We start from the raw sequence: 24561 nt of genomic DNA on the forward strand, positions 1-24561 counted from the left end.
TTGCTATTGGCATTGTAAATGACAATGCCTTTTATTTATCTGTTTAAAAAACAACACATAAATAAAAGGCATTGTCATTTACAATGCCAATAGCTCAAACTCTCGTAAATGCGAGACCTATTGCATTGCAAATGCTTGTTTGGCGTTTGCATTTCGTGAATTACACATCAGCAGCATGAATGCCAATGGAGCAGTCAGCATGAGGGAGGCTGCTTGAACAGGAGAAACAGCTCAAATCTTTCTATAAAAATTTAAGTTGCAAACAATGAGCTGCATCTTACCTGACTCCAGAATTTCCTTATCACTTTTCTATCATGTGGGTTTCCCCAGTAGGGCAGCACCTAAAAAAGAAACCATGTTAAAAAGAAAGGGACTCTACGGCGCAGCAGAACAGCAAAGCATTTTGTCTAATGAGGCAGATTCTTCTTCCCTCTGCAACAGTGCACAGCAAAGCACATTTAAAGAACGCACATCAAACCCAACACCTTTCCAAATCACCCCTTTTACTATAGCCGTAATGGGTAAAATCACTGCACTATATCCTTCTTCATGTCTTTCCGATCCCCCTCAACCTGGAACACATGTGAACTTTTACACCGGTTCAGTGTTATTTTACGTACTCCACCAGCACTAACCAGCACCAACATATACGGTTTTAACCATCTCTACGGTTTAGCACCCATCAATGGTGGCAGCAATAATAAAAGCAAGGATAGGGAGGAAACGTCTGACCTTAAAATCCCCAAAGGGATTGTCCCTAAATTTGAGGTAGGTGATATCACATCACCAAATGGTTCACAGCCTTTGAGAGGGCTTGTGACATCAGAAAAGTAAAGAAACCTCTCTGGGGGGCACTCCTGTGGGAACTGTTCTCTGGTAACTGCAGAGACAGGCTTCTGACCCTCTCTGGGCCAGAAGCAGGATCCTATGACCTCATGAAGAAAGCTCTGATTAGGGATTTGGATTCACTACTGAAGAGTATAGAATTAGATGCAGGGGGGCTCACAAAACCCAGACCCAGTCCTGGATTGACTTTGTAGACTTCTCAGTAAAGACACTGGATGGTTGGTTAGCTGGACATGGTGTGCAGGATTTTACTGGATTGTACAATTTATTCATGAAGGAACATATATTAAGTAACTGCACAAATGAAGAGTTGCATCAGCATTTGGTAGACCTAGGTCTAATTTCTCCCCAAGAATTGGGAAAGAAGGCAGACCACTTGGTCAAGACTAGGGTGACAAGGACAACCACTGGGGTGACCTGTTTGGGAACAGTATATACAGAGCCACTTTCTCACACACTCCACCCAGGGGTCCAGAAACATGTCTGTGTGTGGCAGGCTGCCTAAAGCCAGTCAGTGACCATTCCAGGGTCTGTAGGTTTTCAGGGAGCACCTCTGAGGTGCCCTCTGAGTAGATGGTTTAATAAATCTCACACTGGTGTCAGTGGTTATTTATTACAAGGAGCTGTTTGGTACCAACCAATCCTGATTTCAGTGAAGCCATCAAGGTGCTGGGGAAGTTGAGTTAAGTTTACCGCCCATGTACTCCTTCTGGCTTCCCTGACAATTACAATATTAAAGAATTGGTTTAAGTATTGTATGGTCCTATCTACTCCTGCAGATATGCCCTCACCTGTGGTATAGTGCACCCTGTCTTAGGGCTGTAAGGCCTGTTAGAGGAGTGACTTACCTATACCTTCAGGCAGTGCTCGCTGGCATGGCACTCAGGCAGGGTGCCATGTCGACTGTCGTTTTTCAGCTCACAGGGGCATGCAAGCTGTAAGAGCAGTGGCATGGTCCTAGTGACCCTCTTCAGCTTCCAGGCTCTAGGTACCCAGGGTACCACTTACTAGGGACCTACAGGTGTTGGAAGTACCAATTGTGGAAATGTTTTTAGGGAAGAAGCACTGGCACAGGTGACCTGGTTGGCAGAGACCCTGTGCACTACAATCAAAACCACATCAAACACCAGGCAAAAACTGGGGGCTAACCATGTCAAAAGAGGCACTTTCTCACACAATGTTAAACAGAGATTTGGCACTTACAATAAGCAAAGAAGATTAGTCGGGTATATTAGGGAAACACAGCCACTCCTATAATGGCAAAGGGGATGACTGATGAAAGGAGGAGAAACTTGGTCTGTGAATTAAACTTGCGATGGTGTGTTGTCAGCCAAGACTGAGTTTCTTACAAAATTGAAGCACAATTGGAAACTTCACCGGAGTGCGAAACTTTCAATGAAAGCTTGGTGTTTTCCGCATATTGGTGGTTTGATATGCCAGAGTCTTTGTAGTGTCCTGTTTGATGATTTGTTTATACAGGTTCTCTATGGTTATGCCTATCTGTCATACAAAATGTTTCTATGGTTTTGATGTAGTCAGAGATAGAATGTATATAGGTCATAAGGGAGTTTGGGACAGTTGACTAGGAGCTGTTGCTGTACTGGTGAACTTGTATGGATGGGATTTTATCTTGAAGATTAAACTCTTTCTTCAAATCAACCTTAAATTGGATCTCGACCTTCTCATTGAAATATAACACTGGCGTAGTCGGCAGTCTTCAAGAAGATCTCAACAACAAGTATTAAGATAAACTGTTTCTGGTGAGATACAACAAGTATTAAGATAAACTGTTTCTGGTGAGATACAATTTTTTTTTCTATACTAGAGGGTTGGGAGCATTTCGCCACATTCCCACGGTGATTTGAGGGGTTTAACTCGATGTGGGCTCACTCTCTTGGTAGTGGAAGGTACAACATACTCTTAAGCAATTTATCGCGAATTGCTTTAATTTACGAATTTTCGTTGATCAGCTGGATCGTACGTTCGTTTTAGTGGCTCGGTCAAAGATGCTCTTCTGCTGAACCACGGTCAGAGAGGCTGGTGAAAATTCTATGTGATTGAAAGTTATTACATTTCAAGCGTGAACCTATGTGATGGTTTTCGATGTATTAACTTTGCGTTAACTTTAACTGTACGTTACTGGTATACGTTGAGAAGGAGTCTCGCGCTCTGTTTAAATACTAACATCATCTTATTGAACTCGTACCTTCAAGCTTCGTTTTGGATTGTTCATCTTCGAATCTTCGAATCTTCAAGTGTTCTTTCGGAGTCGACTTCTTTTTGAGGCTTTCTTCACGCTCTGACTGCGGAATTGCATCCTGGGACAGCGTCATTACGTCGCACGTTCCTGCGGCCATTTTGGATTGGGATGATTTCGGTGAACTACGTGAACTAACATCACATCTTTTACGTTTTGCAGGTTTTATTTCTACTTCGGATTCCTCATCCGTGACTCGTACATCAGTTTGGCAAAGTGAGCTTCGAATCCATTTGTTGTGGTGCGATAAATTCCTCCTCTCAGTCAATTCCTCATCGGTGACTCGCACACCAGTGATCTAAAGCGAGTCTCAATGCCAGTATGGTACAGTAATTCCAGAATTCTACTCATGTCAGTTAAAAGGTATTTTTGACAGAAACAGAAATTACAAACAGTTTTGACAGCGATATGCACGCTAATGTATGTGCATATTAGAGTTTAATCTCCATGATATAGATGTTAATTGTATGTCATAAGATCATCATTTAAGTTACAACGCACAGTTTCATTGTTTTTTTTCTTCTTGTTTATCATATATTTTATTTTTTTTAAAAAGGGTTCACTTTATGTTTGGTGCAATGCAGAATGTTACTGCAGCACCTTTCTTTCTTTCCCAACCTGGTGAACCTCCTATCAAATGGAAAAAATGGAAGAGTGTTTTCGAAAGATATGCTAGGGTGTGTGGCGCTTCGTTGAGTGCTGAAAGGAAAACATCTCTTTTGCTTCATTGCCTGGGCTCAGAAGGACAAGACGTGTTCGATCATCTCCCTGAATTGCCAACTTCTGAGTCAGATGGTTTAAATGATTATGAAATATGCATATCTAAGTTAGACAAGCATTATCTTCCAAAAGTAAGCACAATATTGGAGAGGTATCATTTTGGGAAGAGACTGCAGAATGAGGGTGAATCTATTGAAAATTATTTGACAAGTTTACGGAAACTTGCTTCATCTTGCAAATTTGAAAACCTGACGGATGAACATGTGCGTGATCAATTCATGTTAGGTTGTAGTATGGATAAAGTAAGAGAAGAATTGTGGTTACGAGATGACCCTACTCTAGATGAGGTCATTGTTGTAGCTAAAAAGATAGAACATTCATTAAAGTGTGTTGCCATCATAAAAAAGGATAATGTTAAGGAGGTCAAGGTACAAGTGGTTAAAGAACAAAGTGATGTCAAGTTTAAAACAAAAGACAAAGGTCAAGTGGATAGGAGCAAAATAAGTAATACTTTATCTGATAAGTCAATGTCCTTTAAATGTTACAGATGTGATAAGTTAGGGCATCTTGCTAATGATAAAAGGTGTCCTGCTCTTAGTCATATGTGCTTGAAGTGTAAAAAGAAGGGTCATTTTGAATTTGTGTGTAAGACTAAGCTTAATTCAAAAGTTAAAATGGTAGAGGTTTATGAAGATGAGCATTCAAGAGAAATGTACAAAGATTTTGAGTGTGGTCAAATAATTTTAGAGATAGGAAGTGATAACAACAAGAAAATGTGTCCTACGGATGAAATTTTAGTTGATGGGGAGTTAACTCAGGTCTTGTTTGATTCAGGAGCAAAAATTACTATAATTTCGAATGATTTTTACAACAAGAAATTGAAGCAAAAAGTTGTTCTGTTGAAAGCTGACATAATTCTATTGGCGTATGGGGGAGAACCCATTAAATTACATGGGTACTTTCTGGGATTGATTGAGTACAAGGGAAGATTTGTGTCAGGGAAAATTTATGTTTCAAAAAAGGGTGACAGTATAATTAGCTGGATTCATCAGGGAGATTTGGGGGTTTATCTTGATCCAAATTCTGATCCACCCATTTTGTTAAGAGATGTATGTACGGTAGAATCTGTACAAGATGAGAAATTGGTCAATGAATTGATGTGTGATTTTCCAAAAGTGTTCAAAAAAGATTTGGGTTGCATGAGAGGTTATCAGCATAAGATAATGTTAAAGGAGAATTCTGTACCGGTTGCCTGTAAAGTCAGGAATGTCCCGTTGGCTGTTAGGTCTGACATGGAGAAGGAGATCATCAAGCTTAAAAATGGTGGTATCATTGAATAGGTTGAGGGAACGGAGTGGATGGCTCCGGTGGTCGCTGCGCGCAAACCGAACGGTGATTTGCGTCTTTGCATAGATTTACGCCAATTAAATAAGAGTGTGGTTGTGGATAGATATCCTCTACCTAATATTTCGGAACTCTTAGTTCTTCTGGGTGGTGCTAAGGTTTTTAGCACTCTTGATTTAACTTCAGCTTATCATCAAATTGAATTGGAGCAATCTTGTAGGGACCTTACTGCTTTCATCACGCCGTTTGGCACATTTAGATTTAAAAGAATGCCATTCGGTTTGGTATCAGCTTCTTCTGTTTTCCAGCGTGCAATGGAGAAGGTTTTGAAAGGTTTACCGGGTGTCTGCATCTATCAGGATGACATACTTATTTTTGGTGATAATGATAATGAACATGATGACCGCCTCAGATCTGTTCTGTCTAGGTTATCTGATGCTAATCTCACCATTAAAATTGAGAAGTGTAAGTTCCGATCAAATTCTATTGACTATCTTGGGCACAATATTTCAGGTAGTGGGGTCAAACCCAAAGATGATTTGTTGTCTTCTATACGTGGTATGCATTCCCCTACTTCAAAGGAAGAATTGATGAGTTTTTTTGGTTTAATAGAATACTATGGAAAATTCATCATGAATTTTTCTGAGTTAACTGTCAATATGAGAAGTTTGTTAAAGAAGGGTGTTAGTTTCAGATGGACGGATATATGTGAAAGAGAGTTTTCTGATGTTAAGAAGAAGTTAAGTGATGCACCATTTTTGCAAAGTTTTGATACCAAGCTTAAGTCAATCCTTGCAACTGATGCTAGTGAGAAGGGGTTAGGTGCGGTTTTGCAACAGGAGAGTCCTCAAGAAATTAAAACCATCTTGTTTCTTTCTAGAGCTTTGAAGGACCCTGAGACAAGGTATTCTGTGGTTGAAAGGGAATCCCTTGCAGTTTTTTGGGCAATCAGAAAACTGAAGAAATTTTTGTGGGGAGTGAATTTCGAGGTGAGAACTGATCATAAACCTTTAGTGGAAATTTTTGAGAAGAAAGGTTTGGATGCTATTTCTAGTCGCATAACAAAATGGATTATAAGCTTACAAGAATATTCTTTTTCAATCAAGTACATTCCAGGGGTTAACAATAGGATAGCGGATGTCTTTTCACGTTTGGTGTCAAGTGACACTTGTGATGGGGATAGTAATGATCTAAGTTATGAGTGGGTGTGTGCTTTGGATGCGGATCATATATCTGAAGAGAAGTGGCGAAAAGAAATGGAGATTTCCCTGTAGTAGAGTGAGGAGTCAACCTATAATCCTCTAATTTCTTAAGTACTTCCTCCTTCCATCCTATAGATAAAGATTTAGCCAAAGTAATGGTTTCTTTCAAAACCCTGTTGAGTCTCTCTACCATCCCATTAGCTTCGGGATGATAGAGAGAACATGTTTTATGAATGATTCCACAGGATGACAAATACTGTTCCATCTCTTTAGAAACTAGTTGTACGCCATTATCCGTCAAAATACTTTTAGGAAATCCTTCCTTTGCAAACAACTGTTTAAAGCACTTGATGACATTAATTGAATCCACAGTGTACAAAAAGAAAACTTCAGGCCAGCGAGAATACATGTCAATCACAACCAATAAAAATACCTGAGAACCATTACTATACACAGGACCTAAAATATCTAAAGCGATATCCTCCCATGGTTGCTTCGGTCTCCTTCTCAAAATCATAGGTTGTACTCTAGTAATTTTAGATTTATCACTCAAATTACAAGCAACACACTCACGTATTTCTCGTTCCACCAACTTATCCATTCCTGGCCACCAATAAGACAATCGTAATCTCTCCTTTGTTTTAGAGATACCAGAATGAGTAGCATGTGCCAAATCTATCAAGTCCTTTCTAAGACTTACAGGAGGAACTAACTTAGTACCACGAAACAACATCTCCTTATCCACAGAAAGTTCATTTTTCACATACCAAAAAGGTCTTGTATCTTCTGATCCATTTTTAATACTAGACCAATTTCCCAATAAAAGAGACACAACCTCTTTAAGAGTATATCTGAAGAGAAGTGGCGAAAAGAAATGGAACTAGATGTAACTCTTAAAGAGGTTGTGTCTCTTTTATTGGGAAATTGGTCTAGTATTAAAAATGGATCAGAAGATACAAGACCTTTTTGGTATGTGAAAAATGAACTTTCTGTGGATAAGGAGATGTTGTTTCGTGGTACTAAGTTAGTTCCTCCTGTAAGTCTTAGAAAGGACTTGATAGATTTGGCACATGCTACTCATTCTGGTATCTCTAAAACAAAGGAGAGATTACGATTGTCTTATTGGTGGCCAGGAATGGATAAGTTGGTGGAACGAGAAATACGTGAGTGTGTTGCTTGTAATTTGAGTGATAAATCTAAAATTACTAGAGTACAACCTATGATTTTGAGAAGGAGACCGAAGCAACCATGGGAGGATATCGCTTTAGATATTTTAGGTCCTGTGTATAGTAATGGTTCTCAGGTATTTTTATTGGTTGTGATTGACATGTATTCTCGCTGGCCTGAAGTTTTCTTTTTGTACACTGTGGATTCAATTAATGTCATCAAGTGCTTTAAACAGTTGTTTGCAAAGGAAGGATTTCCTAAAAGTATTTTGACGGATAATGGCGTACAACTAGTTTCTAAAGAGATGGAACAGTATTTGTCATCCTGTGGAATCATTCATAAAACATGTTCTCTCTATCATCCCGAAGCTAATGGGATGGTAGAGAGACTCAACAGGGTTTTGAAAGAAACCATTACTTTGGCTAAATCTTTATCTATAGGATGGAAGGAGGAAGTACTTAAGAAATTAGAGGATTATAGGTTGACTCCTCACTCTACTACAGGGAAATCTCCATTTCTTTTGTTTCGTGGTAGGGTTCCGAATACACACCTGGAACCATTTTGGGTGAATGATTATTGTTTCAATAAGGGGAAAGAACGAGTCTGTGATGAAGAACTGGTTGAAAAAAGAGAAGAAGAGAAAGCGTTATTAAGAAAAGATTATTTTGACAAAAAGAATTCAGTCAAAAAGTTGGAAGTGAATGTTGGTGATGTGGTGGTGGTAAAACGTCCTGGTCATGTGAGGAGTGGTAATTCAAAATATTTTGATCCTATGATGGTCATTAAAGTGTTTAAGAATGCGGTTAGAACAGAAGACCATCGGGTATGGAATCTTAATAGAGTGGTTGTTGTAAGGAGAGGAGGGGTCACCAAGACTGTAAAGGATAATGCTCAAACTAGTGATTGTTCTACACGTCAGTCTTCAAGATTGGTGAAGAGGCCAAGTTATCTTGAAGATTATGTGTAGTGTATAGGTACATATATAAATGTATATGGAAATGCTCAATTTTGAAGATTAGGTGTAGTGTGCAGTTACATATACAAATGTATTTATTTTGTTGGGGAAGGGAGATGGTGTAGTGTCCTGTTTGATGGTTTGTTTATACAGGTTCTCTATGGTTATGCCTATCTGTCATACAAAATGTTTCTATGGTTTTGATGTAGTCAGAGATAGAATGTATATAGGTCATAAGGGAGTTTGGGACAGTTGACTAGGAGCTGTTGCTGTACTGGTGAACTTGTATGGATGGGATTTTATCTTGAAGATTAAACTCTTTCTTCAAATCAACCTTAAATTGGATCTCGACCTTCTCATTGAAATATAACACTCTTTTATCAGGGTGCCCGGTGGTTTAAAGTAGAGATTGAATATGGTGGGAGCCAACACAGTCCTATGAGGGAAGTCATGAGCTATAGGGTGACAGTGCATGGCCCACTTTCACCAATTGAGAGAGGTTTTCTGGGTAATATTTGAATCATTCAAGAACGGTCCCCTACAACCTTCCATCCTCACCCCCATGATTGATTGATATAGAAAGCAGTCAAACTGCAGAGAAAATTAAGGTGGCACAAGTCTCCATTATCCATGATTTACCGTGCATCATCAGCAATTTGTAATACGACTGTCTCCCTAATCCGACCATCCCTGAACTCATCAAATAGATTGCTGTTATTCATGAATTCGTTTATTTGCACGTTAACACAGTTTTTAAGGATTTCGGAAAGAAATGGGAGTCTTGAGAAAGGACCTGACAAAACACATTTGTTGTTGAGGCCCTCTGGATCGTCAAATGGTTTTCATAGAAGTAGAAATACCTGCCCTATTTTCAAAGCAGCTTGCAAAAATCCCTTGGTGGACTTGCAAAAGTGATACTTATTCTCCTTTAAGTAAACAATTTTAGTTTTTTTTGTTTATTATGTGGAATAATTATTTTAGTTAATTGCAGTAGTTTGTTATTTCAGCATGTTATTTATATTAATGTAAGGGTATTTCTGAACAAACTACGGCACCCCCTCCTATGTTTCTTCCTACTATAGGGGAACCAGTTGTTCCTTGAAAAAAATTGAAAATAATTTTAAGCAACATTTTAACTACTAGAAATAGATTGATATGGTCAAGTTAGAAAACAAATGATACTACTACATCAATTGGGTTGTGAAGGTAGAAGTTTTTATGTGGACCTTCCGGAAATGTATCTGGGTGTACAGGATGGGCAGCCTAACCCCATTTATGATATGTCTCTATGTTCGCGGGCGATACATTAATAATCTCGAAGACTCCAAGTGGTCTCCAAAGAGCGCTCCAACGTTTTACTGATTTTTGTGATATGCGTGGTCTAGAAATAAACTGCACAAAAAAAAAATGTATGGTCTTCTCCGAACCCAATTGTCACAAGTCAGTGAAATGGTTTAAGGGAAGATTATATATGAACAGTAATCCTCTTGAACAGGTTGAAGCTTTTATGTATCTTGGGGTTAACCTACAGAACAATATGTGTTGGAATGCCCAGATTGAAATGATGATATTAAGGCACAAGCAACAGGCAGGCATTTTACTTAAAAGATACAAGTCCTCCTTTACAAAAACCGATTAGGCCATTGCTTGAGATTTATGGGATGAAAGTTATGGGTTCTGTCCTATATGGTGCAGAAATATGGGGATTTACAAATATCAAGCATTTGACGATATTAGAAAACGAGTTCCTGAGGAAAGCTACGTATGTACCTCGTAGTACTCCTTTAATCCCCTTGTTTTGGGAACTTGGTAAGAGATCAGTGCAAGATTTAGCCATGTTACGTCCAATATTATATTGGCGTAGACTTTGGACAACTGAGGAATTACATCATTATGCCAAGGGATTTAAGGACCTCATAGAGAAGGACCACTTTCATAAAATTAGCTGGTTGAACTCAATAAGGGTCCTTTTAGGGAAAATGGGATTGATGAACTTATGGAGCGATCCCGTTAATGCTGTCTTTCCCTCTAAAATAGAAATGAAGCGGATATATTGGGAGATGATTATTTCTGAAAAATGCGCTGCTAATGTTTCTGTCCACCTTGCAGGGCGCTTTCTTCAATTCAAGCCCCTCCCTGCATTAGAACCATATTGGGACACAATCGAAAAACCAATGGATCGCAAGTTATACTTTCAATTTAGGGTAGGTGGTTTACCATTAAGGTCTTTTACCTCAAGGTGGGCAGGTCTTGGTGACGACAAATGCCCAAAATGTAAGGACAAGATAGAAAGTATGAGTCATTTTTTGTTCTTTTGCCCTTTATATGTTGCCCCAAGAAGTAAATGGATAATACCCACATGTCGTATAATCAGAAACATGAGGAGGCACTGAGGATATTGTGTACAGACTCTAGCCTCTTAATATCAATATACATAGCAACATTTTTAAAATGGGCTTGGCTTATTCGAACAAAGGAAGTCGATTAATTAGATAAAAGTCTTGTAGGAGCAGTCTGTAATTAAATAAATGAAGTAAGGTGATTTATCCACTATGAACTATCTTTTTTTTTCTTCTTTCTAGAATTTTAGAATTTTCGACAAACAATTTGTATGCAGTTTAATTAATTTTTAATTGTCGTGATAAATTTTTAACTATTTATGTAATTGTTTTTTAATGTATAATGTATTTGTATACGTGATGCTTTTATGACTCTTTGTCGAATAAAGTTTATTGAATTGATATGTCTCTACAAATGCTGGAAAAACGCTTTACTCCTAAAGCTAACATGGTATTCAAATGACATAAGTTTTTTTGACAGCACAAAGAGGGAATAAAGGTATTATGAGGAACATGGCCTACGAGACCAGATAGATGCACCGACAGTACGATAATAAATGAAAAGTTACTAACAAAAGATCCTACATTAGAAGAGGCAATTCAGGTTGCAAGAGGATGGAACACACAGCAATTCAGCAAAAGCAATTGAGATGGTCAAAGAAGTAACCACAGTAAAAGAAATAAAAGATATGAAACAAGAGAAACCTGGCAAAAGTAAAGAAAACTATTAGAGACTAGTAAAGTACTACTGATGTGGTTCTCCCAGACATGTAAGATCCAGTACGATGTTCAGAGCTAGGAATGCCAATTTAGAGGGACTGTGGGGAAAGTGACCTCACTGTGAATGATAGTAGAACAAAAAAGAATAAACAAAGGCCAAATTAATGAATGACATGCAAAAACATTCAAGAGAGTGTAATTGGTAGACACAGAGGAAGCTGAAGATGACAAGACGTGAAATACAAGACAGAGAAATTTGTGAGAAGCTAGAACAAGCATTAAAAAAGCAACAGGTCTCGTCTTTGTCCAAGTTAGAGCATTTTTTCTAGCAAATGGTGTTTCTTTTTAGAAGTGTTTTCATTATTGTGTTAGCATTTTTCAATGTACATAATATGCATATTTAAGCATGTATTTAGAGGTTTCGTTATTTAGATATGCAGATGTATTGTATGTGTATATATGTGCATATATATGTTGGTCTATATATGTATATAGGTATATGATAGCATAGTGTGCATATATACAGATCTATACATGTATAAAAGCATATATTAGTGATATTGGGATGGATATATGTATATAAAGTGATATCTTTAATAAAGCAAATGGCTTTAACTTAATCAAAGGCGAGACCTGTTGCATTTTCAATGCTTGTTTTATTCAAGCTGGCCACCACTGATCAGGTATGTGGAGGGAGGGAAAGCATGGATAGCAGGAAGAGGGTAGGAGTGACAAAGCACACACAGCGGGAGGGCAGTCCGATTGGAAAGGAAGAACGGACAACGGGAAGACTGCAGGGGTGAAGGAGAGGAACTACAGAGACATGCACTCTATATGAGTGCATGTCCAAAAGAAGAAAGAGTGACGTGAGTACATAATGAAAGTGAGTTTAAACACTGATAACACTGGCTATTGTTATAGCGCTCACCGCCCCCCTTGGCGCTAGAATAATGCGTGTGATTCGCGTCCGCTGGTATGGGCCTTGCAGTGATTCTAGAAGGATGAAAGCCGAGTTCGGCTCTGAGGGAGTCGACCCAACAGCACCTCTGCAGCAGGCTCTCCGGACTACCGAGCTATCTTCCAGCTTCTCGGGTTGCCAGTATGACTCCCGTAAGACCATGGGCTGTGCTTCTAAAAACCAGGGCTCAGGGCTGCAAGTCACGGCTTCGAGGCGCGTTGCCTTGTTTGAAACCGATCCGCAGCTTTGCTAATAACAATTTTGTTTTCAGCTGAATTGGTCCCCGTTATTGCCTTCGGTATACACCGAGTGTGTTGCACAGTTAACTGTTTTTCGGACAACCTTAAATGCAGGAATTCAGAATATGATTATTTAAAATATGTGGAGCTACGGGACGGATGGAGCGGGTGTGCTTCTGAAAACGAAAAATATTAAAGGAAGGAATGTATTGAATGCAATAAAACGTACTGAAATGCATGAATTAGATAATCAAATACCACCTTATGCGACTGAACTGCAATGTCTTGTAAAACACAATATGCCCCCCCCCCCCTCCATAGTATCCACGAGTAAAATCCAACCTCAACCCCTGAATGTAGAAACATTCTGTGAGACCACAAGCCAGGACAGGCGAGAGATAGAGAAATTCAGTTCTCCGGCACTATGGGAAATCACGCAATCACGCATCACGCATGCAGTACGAGAAGTGCACACATTGGTGTAAAGGCCAACCGATATTATTCTAAGCACAGTATAAGAAGCAAACATGCAAGAAAACAGGAAGGTCCGCATATACACCAGCAATGCGGCTGCGATAATATTTCCTGTGGCCACGTGCCCTCCTCTCTTCAGCCCCCTGGCACCATGCCAGAGTTCTACCCGTCAGCATATTAATCACTCACTCTGAACCATCCCAAATGCCTTCGACACACAGTGATGCCCACGCCGACATTTGCTAGACCACAAACGTGTTGAAATCCTAGCTTCACATCCCACGCACCCAATGCTCCTTACTCAAAAATAGCGTAGATGTCATTTTTACAACACCGAAATCGATCAGCCACAGCAACAGATGCAGGATGGGGGCAGGCAAAATATGTCCACGCTTCCCCTTATTGTTTTAAAACGATGTTATCTTCGGTTTGAAAAACATTAATTTCTTGTTCAACTGGGTCAGTGAAAAGACAAAGATGACATACAATAAACAGAACAATAATCAGACCGGCACATTACTGTATCCACGTGTCTTGGAAACTGTTTGTTTAATAGAGCTGTTCCAAATATCAGTTTTGCTTCCGAGACTGGAAAAATGCTTATAATAATATTTTTATGGGGCACTTCGTACAGTACTTTAACTGGTTGCTTCTAAATGCTATAAAAAATGGTGCATTTCTAAAATGTAAATGAATGGCACTCAGTTTGCCGAACTCGAAAGGATGAAAGCGCGAGTTGGCTTTACTCGTGACCTGCAGATCACGGTAGTTGTTAGCACTGGTCGTTTAACGCCTGTAGACCTCTTGCATGTGATAGGGCCTGGAGTTAAGATCTGTTCCCAACTCTCCTGTCGACAGTTTCACTGGCTCTTTACATGGTGGCTGGATACTGGGTGTAGGAGGTGGGAATGGCGAAGTTCCGATGCGTGACTTGTGTAAAGCAGACAACTTCATGTAGGATGTATGCGCAAGTGTAAACCAGAGTATGGAATGGTGCAAAGATTTTCAGCGTTCAGAGCAAAACAGGATTTTGTTTTGGCGTGCTCCCTCTGCTGAAAAAATACACTATTTTCAGACCTTTATTGTTTTTGGTGCAACGCAGTGGCTGTACTCAAAGGATGCTGTCTTACCTAGGTTTATCCTTGAAAGGATGAAAGCGTGAGTTGGCTTCCTTGTGGCCTGCAAATCACGATAGTTGCGAGCACTGAGCTTTTTGTCCACATTAAAGCCTCAGCTGGGAGAGAGGTAGGACAAACTGTAGGACCCTTTTGCGTCAAGAGTACATCTGCTCACTGCAGCAGGCTGCCCCCCCCCCCCCCCCAACAGTTTCTAGGAAAGCAGCATGGAGGCTCATAGTCCGCTGTTGTCTACCGGAAGTGTCTATTCTAAATCTCCCAGGCAGTCTCAGCAGAGAGGCCACACATTGAATGTGTATTAAGTCAGAAGTACGTTCTATCACTACCAACTCCTTAACACACATCCCGAGTTTTGACCCATAAGGATAGCACGGCTAGCTCGCGGTTTCACTGCCGCTGTCCATATTTAAATGGCCTTTAGGACACACCCACACCGCGCCATAATACGTCTATAAGGCTGCTGACGCCCACTGAACACGTAATCACGTAACACCTGTGCTAGTCAGGCTCACTGGCTACCTATGCATCAGCGAATCAGGTCAGCACAAATGTGCAGCGCGCTGAATTCCATTCCATATACCGGCGCAAGCACTAAACCCCCACCCATCCATAACGCAGGTGCTTAAAGTGTGCTCTCCGCATATTTTCTAACACAAGGGCACAATGCACAGTTAAAGACAGCACAAAAACCCAGAAGCACCAGCAACTGCGCTGGCCTTCTCGTCGTTTGCGCTATTTCTGTGTGCTTGTAATAAAAGATTTTGCAAATGGCGCATACCTACCTTCGAAAGTTTCACGTAACAAGCTTTTACCAAAATTCCCAACATTATACAGGGTATCCTGGCGCAATTTAAATGTGGAAACCAAAGGAAATGATGGACGGAGTGTTGAACATTGCAAGCACTCACCCCCAGTCAACTGATCTGGGTTTAATCCATCACCGTTCTTTAGCCCACTCTGCCACCCCAGTTCAGACATGGCCATATGCAAATCAGTCTGACCCTGTGCTTCATGGGAACAGTCCAGCCCGAACTGCCAAGCCATGCCTTCCCTGGACCAGAAACAAGCTTCCTAGGACCGGTTTCTGGCATTTCGGCCGTCTTCAGCCAGGCATGCTTGAATCCAGTGGCAAAGTGAGCAAGGGACCCACGTCTGAGCATACCCTGCCAACTTATGGCGAACAAAGCAAAAACCAAAGGAAATGATGGACGGAGTGTTGAACATTGCAAGCACTCACCCCCAGTCAACCGATCTGGGTTTAATCCATCACCGTTCTTTAGCCCACTCTGCCACCCCAGTTCAGACATGGCCATATGCAAATCAGTCTGACCCTGTGCCTCATGGGAACAGTCCAGCCCGAACTGCCAAGCCATGTCCTCCCTGGACCGGAAACAAGCAATTTAAATGTGGCCCACACATACTAAATAAGTGGCAGCAGGTCATCTTGCCGAGATGGAACCTTCTGGAATGGTAAGGGAGGTGAAGAAGCGGAGTTGAGCTACTAGCCATGAGAATCACTGATAGCTGCAACAGCTGGAGGGCCACTGTCACACTTCCTTAGGAGCCGGAAGTGTCTAGTCTAAATCTTTAAGGCAGTGTCGGCAGAGAGGCCACAAGCTGAATGTGCATTAAGTCAGAAAATACAATGTGACTAAACTGTGCACCGGATAGAGGTGAAAACAAAGAGTGCTTCGACCCAAACAATAATTCCAATGGTGTCATTTCACTTTGCCCGCGTTCCTTTGTCTTTTGTAAGTTTATAAAGGTATTAGACTATGAGGCAGCAGGATGGGCATTGGCATTTCACATCCTGGAGACAGAGGAGTGGGTGCATGAGACAGGAGACACGTCTGAGGCTACTTTTAGCACCGAAAGTGAGCAGCGCCGGCTCCTACTCTGCTGATTCAACTCCCATCCACCACTTCAATACTTCCGGCTGCGGAAGACTGAGTTTCAATATTTACTTCTACACTGAAATTCACCATTGAGGCCAAGTCTTTTGTGATCCCTTGTCCCACCTTCTTTCAGCTGTCATAACTTCAGGTAAATGGCCTCCTACTGATATTTAAAATCTGAGTGCGGGAGGAAAAGGGCAACAAAAGGAAAATCTTCCCATTCGGACGCAGGTTTGAAAAGGGCACCAGGTACACTTTTGATACTGATAAACAGCTTGTGAAGTGAGTTGTTGTTTGAAAGGTGTCGGGAACATTTAAGGAGAGCATAAATCTATATAAAAAAAAGGCAGCGGCAGTCTCCTTGTGAGGCCTAATATCATGTGAGGCATTTAGGATGAAAGAGGGCTCTTTCACTGGCGGAGCCCGAGACCCTCACATGATGAACTGCGCCGAGAACATGTCAGGAGGGGGTGGATGAGATCTGAGATGAAGACAGCCACCAGAGGTGAGCCGCGGAGTCAATATCCAGTGGAGTGAGAGAGGTTCTTGTGACGCCTTAATGGTGAATAGTCCCCGTGCGGGGGGAGTGGGGGAGGTGTCTGCTGAACCCCTTACTAAAGCTCCGGGGAGAAACTTTCCCTTGGAGAGGAGAGGGTGGCGAGGGACCCTCACAGGAAGGGCAGCAAACGAAAGTCAGGCAACTGTCTGTTACCGCCCCAACACATATCTGAGGTGTCATCTGCCTGACTCACCCCTGCCCTGTAGGCACTGACTGTCAGCACATCTCAGAGTTTCTCTGGCATACCTATACAGGCCACCGAGAGACCCCGGGCCGCCAACAAAGCTCCAACTTCCGGTCAGGACAGCGGCGAACCATGACGTATTTGCTCGGCTTTCTCGCCTGCTAAAAGGATTCTTATCTTTATGGGGCCATGTGTTTGGCCCCATAAAGATAAGAAACCTTTTGCGACGAACGCAAAGCAGGCAAGGCCGTGCAAATGGGACGGCTCAAAATGCCACGCAAATACGTCATCACCAACTCTATTCCAATGGCTGGCCAACGTTTACCATAAACGGTGACGCCAGCCAATGGAATAGAGGGGCGGGGCTTAAAGCCCTTTACCAAAAATACCCGTAAACATTAAGTCTCGCCAGCGAGACTGCGCATGCGCGCAGCCTACGCCAGCCGAGACCTAAAAACTGCCCTGCATAATGAAAGTAGAAGGTACAATGTTAAGGACGCTGGCTGGCTCAGGATGTACTACATCTTATTGTCAAGAAATACGTATGGACAAACATTGAGAAGGAAAATAACTGACTTGAGAACTGTTGGGTATGAAGGAGAAAGTGAGATAGCCGGAATTAAGTGGATGAAGATAATGTGCAAAATGGAATGGGTGTTTGGTAGTGTAACTAGAAATAGTTAGGATTTGCTAGGTTGGTGTAGAAAAGTCTGACTGGGATCCTGCTAATCAGGACCCCAGCATATCTGCTTTCTCCCTAAATTGTTGTGTTCAGTACTTAGGTACACCCCAGATTCGATACTGGGGTACCCTTATAAGTCCCTAGTATATGGTACCCATAGGTCATAGGTACCCCAGAGGTCTCCCATGGGCTAAAGCATGTATTATGCACCCATGAGAGACCATTCAAAATGGAACTACAGGCCTGCCATTGCAGCCTGTGTAAGCTGGTGCTAGCACCACTTACTAAAGATACAGGTTTCCTATATCTAGGGTCACTGCACTTAAAACCTATAAGCCACTTCTATTACAGGCCTTTGCAATCATGCAGGCAGGGTGCTTGGTTCTAAGTGAGAGGGTGCCCCTGCATGAGCAGGACACCCCTGCAGCCTACGGAGTCCATTCTCCCGGGTTTTCAGTGAAGCAGTCATTTACTATATAAAGGGGCACCGCGTAATTACACGATGACCGTCTCAAAAACGGCTGCAACGAATCCTATCATGTTTGGTATCAAACATGTTGGAATCCTACCACCACACCATTACCGGTGTGGGAGGTATGATTCCAACATGTTTGGTAACAAACATGTTGGAATCATACCCCCACACTGTAAACGGTGTGGGAGGTATGATTCCAAGCACTGGATGTTGGAATCATACCTCCTACACCGCTTACGGTGTGGGGGCATGATTCCAAGCACTGGAAGAGCCCTCCGTTGGGCTCTCAGTTTTCCCGGTGCCAGTCTTCTAGACCCGGACAGCACAAAATGGTTGCTGCCGAATAGAGGCACATTTATGCCCTCCTGCTGTTGAGCCAAGCTCGAGCAGGGGAAGGCAAAATAATAGGCATCCTGTCACAGGGAGGTAAGAACACCTCCCAGGATTTAGTGTATTGGGATCAGGTGGGTGCACTTGCCAGTGCCAGAAAGTCTGCATGAGGGGCACATTTGGTGTCCCTGTGCATAGTCCAGTTCAAACCAGTCCTGGGAGCCGTTGGCTTCAGCTCTGGCACAAAACTGGACAAAGAACATAGGAGTAACCTCCTCCCCTGTCCAGACCCTCCCCTGGGAGGGTCCCCTAAATCTTCCCAACTCTTTCCCTAGGGTACTTAAAGGCTTACCTTAGTGTATTTCCCTATATTTGTCATGGGATAAGATTCAGATCAGACACCACTGCACTTCTATAGTCTGGGCACTCTGGACATTGCTGGACTTCGTTTGGGCCTGACTTCGTCTCCCTTCCAGTCTACTGCATCGTCTGTGCCTGTGCATCATACAGGAACCTTCCAAGGCCTGTGAAGCATTAAGGACACTTGAAGAAATCTCCCTAGGAGTGAAGGAGTCACTTCCCTGCATTCGCAGGCACCGCAACTAAGTCGACCAGTCTGCAGATCCTGAGCTCCTCCAGACTCCATGGGCTCTGCAACACAGGTGCTAGTTTTCCACAGCTCCCGAGGCCTGCCCTGCCTTCTCAAAAAATTTGAGGCCAGAATCCCTTGTGGGGGTTCCAATAACCAAACCCCTGTGCACTACAACCAACTTGCAGTTGCAAAGGCTTGTTGGTTTCTTTCCAAGAAGATCTTCAGGCTCCAAGTAGCCCCAACCTCGAGCACCTCCAGTGACCAGAATCTTCAGCCGCACCGCATCATGTGCATCGTGGCGTGCATCTTTTGGTGAGCTGCTTGAGGTCCTCTCGCGACTCCAGTGCTCCCGGCCTGCGGGTCCACTTGAGGATCACACTTACTTCTTTTGGGGTCCCCTGATTGCTCAGGGCCTGCCCTGACTACCCTGTCTTTGGCGAGTCCCCTGGACCTTGCTGGTCCAGACGTTGCTTCTTCTTTGATTCCTCCATGGCTTGCCTTTGTCAAGGCTTGTTGGTGCTCCCGGACACCGACCCCTCAGCACTCGACATCCTTTGTAGGACAGCTCGTGCACGGCTCCTGGTCCTCCTCAGCGTCACCTTGTACTCACAGCTGCAGAGTCAAGGTCATCATCATCCATCCTGCAACACCCGACATCGGAGGGCATTCGTCTTCCAAGTCTCCTGGTCACCCCTGAGTGACAGACTCTGTCCCCTCTGCTTGCAGATACCTCTCATTTAGAATCCATCCTTAGATTCCACCGGACACTTTCTCCCTTTTCAACAGTGGCACTTTCCTGAAGTCCTCCATTGAGTTCGATGGCGGTTTCCGACCCCACTTCACGCGTATGTACCCGACTTCCCTGGTGTAGGTTCTTTGTTTTACGTTTTATGGACTGCAGATCAAATAATAAAAAAGACTGCAGTAGCTCAATAGTTTCTTCGTGTTGAAGTCTTAGACTGAAGATCAAACATACTTATACAAGTCAAGAAAGGTGAGAATTATGATAATATTCTCACATACCTTTGGTTTTAAATGCGCACAATTAGGAATGGGACAGCTGCACTATACTTGTCTCTTGCAGTGCAGCATGTTGTACCTTTAGTTGGGGATTGACACGCACTGACATTTCTGGTGTGACAGTTATTGAGATCCATATTGAATATATGGTAACAAATTGCATTGGACTGATCAATAAACACAGGGCACATGCTGGCGTTGACTTTGGTGGTTCTGTCTCTTTGCCTTTTTCTCTTGCACGGGTGAAGGTATATAAATGGTTAACTAATCATTTTTAGTCTCTGATTGTGGGACTGATTGATGTTCAACCAAAAGGTCATATTTGTCCATGATGGCATTAGTATAAAATGTTACAATGATGTTTTTACATGTAATTTTGCATCCTTAAGGAAGCCCAAGAGGGCGAAACGCGCGTCGGCTGCCATTGTTTCAAGAAATAAAAAGTGATTTTGGATATTACTCCAGCTGCGGAACATGTAATGTAATGTAAAAATGTACTTCTATAGCGCTACTACCAATCCAGGGAGTATCTTGGCGCTCATTTACTCATTTACTGTGGACTGTGTGTGCTGAATAAGCATATATGGAATTTAAACTTGGATGTCTTTGTAGATAGTGCGTAATGCATTAAGGAGCAGAGTAACTTTACATTGGTGTGCTCTGGTGTCTTTGTTGTAATATTGTATCTGGACTACATTTGTGGGTCCAGTAGTTTGATACTCAAGGTGGGTAAGTATCTGGCACCTAGGGAGCACCCAACACAAAATGAAAGTAATTTGTGGTTGCTTGTACTATTAACACATATATGTAGATGTGCAGATCAAGAAAGCATACCCATCATTTGTTCTCTGATTGTAGGTAACGTGGGTACTAGGGTATCCACGGGCGGGGTGGCCCTCCAACCTTCTGTCTTCCACAGGGTTTTATCAGGGTCCACTGGGAAGAGTCCTTAATCTTTAAAAAACGCAATTTACACGTAGAGTTGTACGGAGCACGCCCTTGCGTTCCCACACTGCAAACGCTCTCCATGGAGTCCCCAGCACGTCTGCCTCCTCTCGACATTGTCTGGACTAGAGTCGTGGTTCTTATACCACTTTCTTAGTATATGGTTTGGTTCTCCCCCTGGGGCCACTGTGTATTTTGTGCTATTTACTGTGTTTCTTTGCTGAAGTATTGTGTGCATTGTGCATATTTCCAGGTAGGAGATATTTCTATGTGTTGGAGAGTATTATATAATAAATACATTTTTATAAATACTTTGGGTGGTTCCTCTTCACTCAATCTATACTAGAAGATTGCATTCTGGTAAAACAAGCTGCTTTACACTCCTTCTGGACTAGGTCTGAAGGCTGCTCTCCACTGCTACCACTTAAAGAGCTTTCAAAGGCTGTCTAAGACCCCTTAAATCACCATAAGGGTTGTCTGGACTGGTGCAAGATAAAATTATAACAAGCACTAAGAGTAAATAGTAGATATTGTTCTAATATAGTGCTAAAACAGTGTATATATGTAGGCATATAAAACAAGGCAGTAATCGAGCGTACTCCTACTATGTGAACCCTACTCTAAGTGTACCTAGAGTGTGTGTAGGTGTAGACCCAAGAATCCCCCCAAGGGACGATCCGACCCCATTACCTGATGGGAGAGAATGAAGGACCCCTTCTTGGTCAAAAACTGGACACCCCTCATGAGATGTCAGACCGCTGCGTGGTGAATTCTCAGCATGCAAAGACCCTATGTATCAGCTGAAGTGCCTCCTCTACTAATCTATCGGGATGCTCATCTCTTATAATAGAAAGCAGCCTTACGATGTGGATATAGATTAGTGATGTTATAGATATGTAGATAGCCCTGTCGCCCTGTGGATGAAGATAGAGATGACATTTGTACACAGTGTGAAAAGAGACCTTGTACATGATGTTCAGGGCATTGTGATAATGCTGTACAAAGCTAGATGTGTAAACAAGTTTAGCTTCAGAAAAACGAATCCAACATTGTCGTGCACGCAAATATGTGCAAAAGTTCACAGCTAAAATTTTATTGTGAAGACAATGTGAGAAATGCTGCTTCATTACATGGGTCTAACCTGGGAATATAATAGGAGAAGAGAAGTAGTATTGCCCAACAGACCTGGAAATCAAACTTAAAAGGATAACAGACTAAACTGACTACAGCACTTTCAAAGTTTATTTGAATTACTGCTTTTGCAATAGTGCAAAACTAGTTCCAAGAACAGTGCAGTGCTTTACAAGAAATATTTTTTATTTTATTTGAACCATCTTGACCACGAGGATTCTAAACGTAAATCAGCAAGAAAGGAATTCACCATGGCGAGTTGGGGCGGGCAGATGTGACTGTAATTTGGAGAGGCACACTGTCAGTGTGAATTTTTACATTCACAAATATTTTTAGACATTACACACATGTACATCACACATCTTTATAATTTAAGCACAGGGTGATAATGTGATATGCCTGGAATCTCATAATTTATATGCTGAAGGTGGGACTACAAATCACTTCTCCAGTCACAAAGGTCTACAATTTGAACTATGCTCCCACGACACATCCGAGGTGTAATAGCTTTCTGAGCTTTCTTTCCAGAATGAAAAAGGACATGATTAAAAATGCAAAACGTTTTGAGTCATCAAGAAATTATTTTTACTTACTACAGTTTCTTTGACATATCTCTTACCTTAAATTGTGGAACAAATCTGGTAAATTCCTGATGCCAGTTGTTGAGTGTGGATGCTGGTGAAATGATTAAGAAAGGCCCCCAAATGTTATCTCTCTGGAAAAGAGAAGGTTTAAAATGTGAAAATGGAGAATGATAAAGCTTTTTTTTATTTTATTGTGGTGAGGAATAATGAGTTTATTGTAACATTGGTCGGTTATGTCTTTGCTTAAAACTTTAATCCAAAGGGAAGGTCTAAACAGACTCTGTGGAACATTGGTCTGAACCTCCGAATGCGCCTTTCATTCCTACTTTGAATCATTATGTGAGAATAGCCCATATCAAGTCCTTCAACTTTACCCCTTATGGATGTTGGGTCAGTCGTGTTAGACTCCATGACCCATATGATACTGCAAACCTAGTGCCAAAGGTATGTTACTTGCTTATTTAAAGCATGAATCTGCTATAGATGAATATACTTTGCAAAGAGAATTAACTAGAACAACGCTAAATACTGGAGTTGGAGAGAGATCTACTATTTACAAGAACTTCTGTAATGCTGCACAGCCTCATTGGACACAGTAAGACCCCAAAATCTACATGAATACACACAAACACAGAAAAGGTACAGAAGAAAAAGTAAATGATATTCTCTCAGGGCCTTTTCTGGAGGATACTCTGTCTGATTTCAGACTCTTCACCTGTAGAATATTCCCTAGACACCAGAATGGATCCGGAAACTTTTCATGGCAGTGCTCGAGCATGCCACTAGGTGATGGCATGCGGCACAATTTAGGCTTTGTTCTGCCCGTATAGTGACGTAGCCATACATAAGTACCACACCTACGTGCCAAAGTCAGTTTCTTGTTTGACTCCTTAACTGACTCAGGCAAGGAGCACAACTTCATTACTAAGAAGAGTTAAATTTCACCCTCAAATCAAACCTCAATCATTATTCAAGCTCCCCAATTTTCCTGATGGCAAACCAACAATGCTGAAGTGTCCTCCACAATTCTACATGTCTCAAACGACTGAAGGCATCTGACCAGATCTCTCCCACACAGACGGATCTATACTAGTTTTTCCACCAATCCTACATCATCTAAAGGATATGCTGTATTTCACACAAAGTGGTAATGTACCTCTCACCTGGCCAAAAACATTAGCATCTCCAGGCGGCCAATACAATAATGTTGCTACCAGTGTATAGATTTCTAATTTGGGACCTATTTAGCTGGTAAAAATAGACCCCTCCACAGTAAGGGGAGGTGGGAGGGCAGTCAGGGATCTGTGGTTAGACTATCCACCAGGAACTTGTTCTTCTGAAGGATACATCTAACTGCAGATTCCTCACCTTTAGAATAAATATCAAAGCGGTACCCCCCAAAGAAGAAGTGTCTGTGAAGTGGGTTTAGACCACAAAATCTTGCAGAACAAAACAGGTTCTTTCAGTCAGACCTGGTTGTCAAGGCAGCAGTGCTCCATGAATGTGTGCACCAATGCCCCAATGGCAGCTAGATAGATGTCCAGGACAGGCACTTCGAGGGCCAATACACTGGTGGTAGCCTTAGCCCTAGTGGAATTGGCTTGTAGTCATTCTAGAGGCTGTTTTTTGGTCAATGCGCAGTGCAGTGCAAGAAATCCCCCCCAAAAAAGCTGATCGCACCTGATGGTCCTTGGTATGATCGATGTAAAAGCTTAAAGCTCTTTTGAGGTCCAACTGATGGAGGCTCTCATCCTCTTTTGACTGATGAGAAGGGGAAATATAAGAAGCTGACTCTCTATATAGTACA

At 42.0% G+C, this 24561-nt stretch overlaps 1 protein-coding gene across 2 annotated transcripts in view; it reads right to left on the bottom strand.

Moving 5' to 3' along the window:
- Positions 1-24561, bottom strand: part of INO80 (INO80 complex ATPase subunit) — a 670892-nt gene that overhangs the window by 415899 nt on the left and 230432 nt on the right. For both annotated transcript variants that reach the window (XM_085626921.1, XM_085626922.1), the window contains exons 14-15: positions 22790-22885; positions 282-341 (exon numbers count right to left, since the gene is read on the bottom strand). In XM_085626921.1, the coding sequence (XP_085483047.1) occupies positions 282-341; positions 22790-22885 (156 nt within the window). The remainder of the gene's footprint in view (positions 1-281; positions 342-22789; positions 22886-24561) is intronic.

Source organism: Triturus cristatus, chromosome 9, assembly GCF_964204655.1.
Source record: "Triturus cristatus chromosome 9, aTriCri1.1, whole genome shotgun sequence".
NCBI lineage: Eukaryota > Metazoa > Chordata > Amphibia > Caudata > Salamandridae > Triturus > Triturus cristatus.